Source organism: Diospyros lotus, chromosome 13, assembly GCF_014633365.1.
Source record: "Diospyros lotus cultivar Yz01 chromosome 13, ASM1463336v1, whole genome shotgun sequence".
In the NCBI taxonomy this organism is placed as follows: Eukaryota; Viridiplantae; Streptophyta; class Magnoliopsida; order Ericales; family Ebenaceae; genus Diospyros; species Diospyros lotus.
The window spans coordinates 35,640,964-35,646,809 of record NC_068350.1 but is presented as its reverse complement, the minus strand read 5'-3'; the positions used below and the strand labels follow the sequence as shown (position 1 = coordinate 35,646,809).

The 5,846-nt window shown below is 38.9% G+C and overlaps 1 protein-coding gene across 1 annotated transcript; it reads left to right on the top strand.

Moving 5' to 3' along the window:
* The first annotated feature begins 2,170 nt into the window (after positions 1–2,170).
* On the top strand, positions 2,171–4,588 carry LOC127788379 (cytochrome P450 736A117-like). The gene is made up of 3 exons (XM_052316564.1): positions 2,171–2,692; positions 2,827–3,243; positions 3,809–4,588. Exons 1-3 carry the CDS (start codon positions 2,171–2,173, stop codon positions 4,412–4,414), a joined length of 1,545 nt encoding a protein of 514 aa, XP_052172524.1. The 3' UTR covers positions 4,415–4,588.
* Positions 4,589–5,846: the final 1,258 nt, after the last annotated feature.

The window sequence follows — 5,846 nt, the reverse complement described above, 5'->3', positions numbered from 1 at the left end:
TGGCGCGTGCAGCTCACGCGCCACTGTCTTCAACCTCGAGCTAGTCACCGACGGTTGCTTCGATGCCCCTGAAACCGGTACCCTCTGAAAGCCCATGAAGAATCGATCTCAACCCTATCGGTTTCAGGCCGTAAGGCCACCGGAAGTCGAGTTGCAGGTCGCGGTAGGTGAACCGCCTCGACTTTCCGGCCACTCTCGAAACGCCTTCGATTCACCTCCAAAACTCACGAAACTTACCAGAATTGCTCCCCTTGCCTCAAGGATCAAAAGCCCCTTATTGGCTTCCCTCGATTCGCCCTCAAAATCGCGCAATTTATTGCTTCATTTTCAGCCAAAAACCCTTGGCTATTTATAGGCCAAAACCCACCCCCACGTGGCCGATTTTGGGCCAAAACTCTTCCCACACGCCACTAGGACAGTCCTTGGCCATGCCCTGACGAAGCTAGGTTGCCAAATCGCTGGATTTTCTGGCCGAATCCGCAGCCAGATCTACCATGCTTTGGCAGATTTTCAAAAATTATAGTTTGGTCCCCCTTGAATTTCCTTTTACATTTCGGCCCTTATTCTCAAACCCCTGATCTTTCCAACACCATCACCAAGACCCTCAAGATTAGTACTTCTCATTTCTCCTTGGAAACTTCTAAAAAATTACCGTTTTGACCTTCCTTGGGTAATTTTAGAAAATTACACTTAGGCCCGATTGATCAATTTGACCTCAAATCCACTCGATTCAATCTGAAACCACTTAAGGGTTGTTCTATACATCAAATATTAGTCCTAGAAACACTCCATTGATTTTTCGGACATCGTTTATAACAATTCGGTAATACGACCTAACTGGCAGCTGTATTTTTGCTGTACCAAAAAATGTTCCCGATCTCATTTCTTTTATCACTAAAAATTATAATTTAAATCACTCGTCGATACTACATAATTTTTCTTGGCTATCTAGGGTCCGGGGTACTCCCTCTGACTAATTCGATCGTCCAAAGCTGTGTTAGTGTACCCTATAGTCTTATTTTTTCAAAATTCCATTTATGCCCCTTATCAAATATCATTTTTATCCTCAATTTATTCTCGGGTATTACACTTTAAGGGTGGGTCCTGACAGGTCTTCGGGGCTATTACTTTGGATGGGTCTACAATCACAGAGATAGTCAAAAGACACGTGAGGACCTTTCTCACGCGGGCCCTTTGATGCCTAAGTCAGACATTGATATCCAAAAATAAATATGCAAGGATGTAGATGAAGGTGTGTGGGTTATATGTTAGTTATGGGTCTTTGAGGAAGTAATCTCCCGATGAGTAGTGAGTGGTCCAGAGTCTAAGTCTTCGGGACTAAGGTGAGAGAGTGAACTGAGAAGGGTGCAGAAGATCTGAATGGGTCCAAAAGATCCACTTGCAGTGTAATGGACGACTATTTATAGACATTCTTGATGGGTCCGAAAGACTCTTTGGAGCCACTAGGTGACTTCGGCCTAGAAGACTTTGGGTGAGTTTTTGGGATATGCAATGTTGAGGTTTGGCTATCCCAGAAGACTTTCCGGAGGTTTTGGGGGACTCTCGCCTCGGGAGACTTTTCAGAGTCATCCGAGCTTTCACTTAGGCTATTTTCCAACTTTAGTTTTTTTAAGGCATCCCACAACAATTTCCGTGCAACTTGGGGGACATATATTATTCTTTTTCATTTTTTTTTAATTTTTTGCTTGGAAAAAACCAAAAAGAGAAAGCAACTAAAAATATTAAAGGGATGTATAATATTTTTTAAATTAGTTGATATTGATGATATCGATTCATATCATTGACTAAAAGCGAAAACAATTGTTTGTTTGTATCAATCCCCCCCCCCCCCCCCCCCCCCCCCCATTACACAAATCAATCAACGCATTTCGAGCTATTTCTATAATTTCAAAACGTTTCGATATCATTTTCAAAACTATCATTTCCATACTATTTTATCAAATTTGTGACTAAAGTTTTAGTAGAATAAAACTTTTATTTAAAAAGTGATGAAAATTACTCAACCACGAAAACATTTAGAAGAATCTGTAGATAAATTATTGACAAATAAGATAGTTACAAGTTCAGATTTTCCAGTTGGTAGGTGGGTTTGTGTATATATTCAAACCAAAAACTGAATCATCTTTGCTATACATCCAAGAAACAACAAATGTGGTCGAGAGATCAATCCTTCTACTTTTTTCTTTCCATTTTTCTGTTCTTCATCTTCCTTCTCAAATGTTGGATCACCATTCGAAATCCCAGAAAGAACCTTCCGCCATCTCCCTTAAAGCTTCCGATAATAGGAAATCTGCATCAGCTTGGCTTACTCCCCCACCGCACGCTCCGTTCGCTGGCTCTGAGACATGGCCCACTGATGCTGCTTCACTTCGGCAGCAACCCGGTTCTTGTCGTCTCCTCCGGCGATGCCGCCCGAGAGATCATGAAAACCAACGACCTCTCCTTCTCCAACCGACCCAAATCCCCCATTCGCAGCAAGCTTATGTATGATTGCAAGGACGTGGTTTTCGCTCCTTACGGGGAGTATTGGCGGCAGATCAGAAGCATATGCGTGCTCGAGCTTCTCTGCAGCAAGAGGGTGCAGTCATTTCGCGCCGTGAGAGAGGAAGAAACCGCCCTTCTGATTGAGAAGATCATGGGATCTTTCTGCTCCGTCTCTCCCTCGGTGGTGGTGATGATGAGATTAATTTAACCAATGGATTCATATTTATCTCTTATATATTCAATCATCTGTCCATGTCTATTTATAAATACCCATATAATTCATCATATTCATTGGTTTGAGTCCCATATTTATTCTAACAGATAAATTTAAGCGAAATGTTGGCGGAGCACATCAATAACGTAGTGTGCAGGGAGGTGCTAGGGAGGAAGTACGATGGCGGCGGCGGCAGCGGAGCGGGAGGAGGGAGGAAGTTTAAGGAGATTTTGATGGAGTTTATGGAGCTGTTGGGTGGTTTCAATGTGGGGGACTATGTTCCATGGATGCGATGGTTGGGCCATTTGAATGGTTTATATGGTAGAGCTGATAAGGTTGCTAAGGAAATTGATACTTTTCTGGAACTTGTAATTCAAGAACACGTTGAGGAAAGAGAGAGAAACGACGGTGACAAAGTTACATGTGAAAGTCGACGTGATTTTGTAGATGTTTTGCTTCAAATTCAGAGAGACGAAGTTGCTGGTTTTTCACTTCATAAGGATACCGTCAAAGCTCTTATCATGGTAAGGCCTAGGTTTTGGGGGCGCTATTACTTCCTTTCCATATTGATTTAAGAAACTTACAAGTGCTCATATTTAATTACTAACATCGGCTTCGATATAATAATATTTTCTAAATAAGAAATTTGTGGGAACAGTGTTTTTCGTGACTAATATAAAATACATATATTGAAGTAATTTTTAAAGTCAAACATATAGCAAAAGATGTGTTTTTTCTTTTATCTTGTTTTTGTCTGTAGAAAAAAAGTACTTATTTTAGTATTTAAAATAAAAAAATAAAAATACTGTGATGCCTTTAATAAAAAAATTTCAAAACTTTATTTACGGTAGACCTCTGCAATCTATTTTCTTAATAAACAGTGAATATGTTGTAAATTTTAATTATTAAAGCCAGTTTTAAAATTTAATTTAGTACAACATTTATTGTGATGTCTTTGAATAAAAAATTACCAACATTTATTTATTTAAAATCTATGGTATAGTGAAACCAAATAATTTTTCCAAAATTGCTACTTTTTAAATCTTCTTTTCTACTAAACTCAATAAATTATATTTGTACCTCTTTCAGGATATGTTTATAGGTGGAGTTGATACTACATATGCAACTTTAGAATGGACAATGGCAGAACTCTTGAAAGATCCAAAATCCATGAAGAGACTCCAAAATGAAGTGCGAGAAATAGGAAGAGGCAAGCAAGCAATAATTGAGGATGACTTGAAAAAAATGCCATACTTACAAGCTATAATTAAAGAAATCATGCGTTTACACCCTGTAGCTCCTCTAATTCCTAGAGAATCAACCCAAAATGTGAAAGTAATGGGCTATGATATAACAGCCAGTACGCAAGTGCTCATAAACACTTGGGCAATTGGTAGGGACCCATTGGTATGGGATGAGCCTGAAGATTTCAAGCCAGAAAGGTTTTTACATAGCTCTGTAGAGTTTAAAGGGCATCATTTTGAGTTGATTCCATTTGGTGCTGGTCGAAGGAGCTGTCCAGGAGCTCAGTTTTCATTAGCGGTTCTTCAGCTTGCATTAGCAAATCTAATGTTGATGTTTGACTTCGCATTACCTGCAAGAGGAGTAGAGGAGTTGGACATGAGTGAAGCTGCAGGGTCAATAATCTGCAAAAAGCTTCCTTTATTAGCTGTTGTAACAATGTGTTCATGTTAGTGTCAGCAGAACATATATATATATATATATATATACATACGTGTTTGTGTTATGTCTAAATAAATGTTGTATTATTGCGTTCATATTCGTGTTATGTTGGTTGATCATGTATATGCATTTATTATATATATGTATTTAAGATAATTAATTATATTTACCTTGGCGCTCGTTTCACTCGGTACTGTTTTGATTATTCCTAATTAAGACATTTGTTGTTTTTTGTTTCCGAAAGAGGCCCAAGGCTATGATGAATATTTGGATTTATCTTCATAGGCTTCGGTCCGAGATTGAAGTACCGTCCAATATACCACCCATTGGCAGCTTATTAAAAAGTTGGGCCATAAACCCTAATTAAGCATTTGGAGGAGAAATGGGCTTAGCCCATTTGCTCAAGGATTAAGGAAGCCCAAGCCCAAGCCCAAACCCAAGCCAAATGGCCCATTAGCTGCGCCCTAGCTCCGTCATATTTAAGTCTTTTTTCTTGCCTTCTTTACCCTCATTTGACGACCAAACTATCTCTCTCTCCTTCCCTCTTTGCTCTCCCGATACTTCCTTTGATAGCCGATCTTCATGTGCTTGTCCTTCCCTTTTATGGCAGTGGGTCTTCCTTTCCTTTGGAAGCCCCTAGTCGATCGGTGAGTAGCTTGTATTTATTTGGTTCGGTAGATCCTTTTGAGGTAAGCTTTTCTAGACTGTTCTTCGCCCTATATTTGAGTGATCGTTCTTGCTCCTTTGGGGATCTGGCGGTGAATGTAACCTGTGTGGTTTTGGGGAGAAGATTTGGTGTTCTGGCCGAAAGGGTTTTGGGCTCCTATTTGAGGTTTCCGTCGCTTGTTCCTTGTGTGCTTTCGTGAGGCTTGATGTCCCTATTTTCTGGAGTTACCTGGGTGGTACACATTTGGACAGACCCAGATCTGAGCCTTGACGAGTTATTTTACAATGAGTTTCTTTTACTATTACTCTTTTGTATTCTTGACTTGTTTTCGATATCTCTTTGGTTTTGCTTATATTTGTACTAACCCTCTGCTTTGGTAATTGATCTTCCGCAACAACATTTGTTACTCAGAATTCAAAAACTAATACTTTCTTGACACCAAAGAATCCAAAATATTCTTTTGAAAATTATTTTTTTTACATGAAAATTAAACCAAATATTGAAAAATAATTTTTATGTACACTATTCTCAGATATAAAGTATTTGATTTCGACATTCTTTGAGCTGACAATTGATTTCATTGTTAATCTAATTGTCTAACAACTTGTTACGCATTTTGAGTAAAACTTAGTTTTGCTTTTTAATTAAGAACTTAAAACAAAGTAAAGCTTTGTTTGTATCTCTGCCGAACGTAATTTGAAACTAGCAAGTTAATTAGGTTTGAAATTATTATAGACTACTTGCCCTAATTAGTATAGTAATCTCTATATCTAGCCA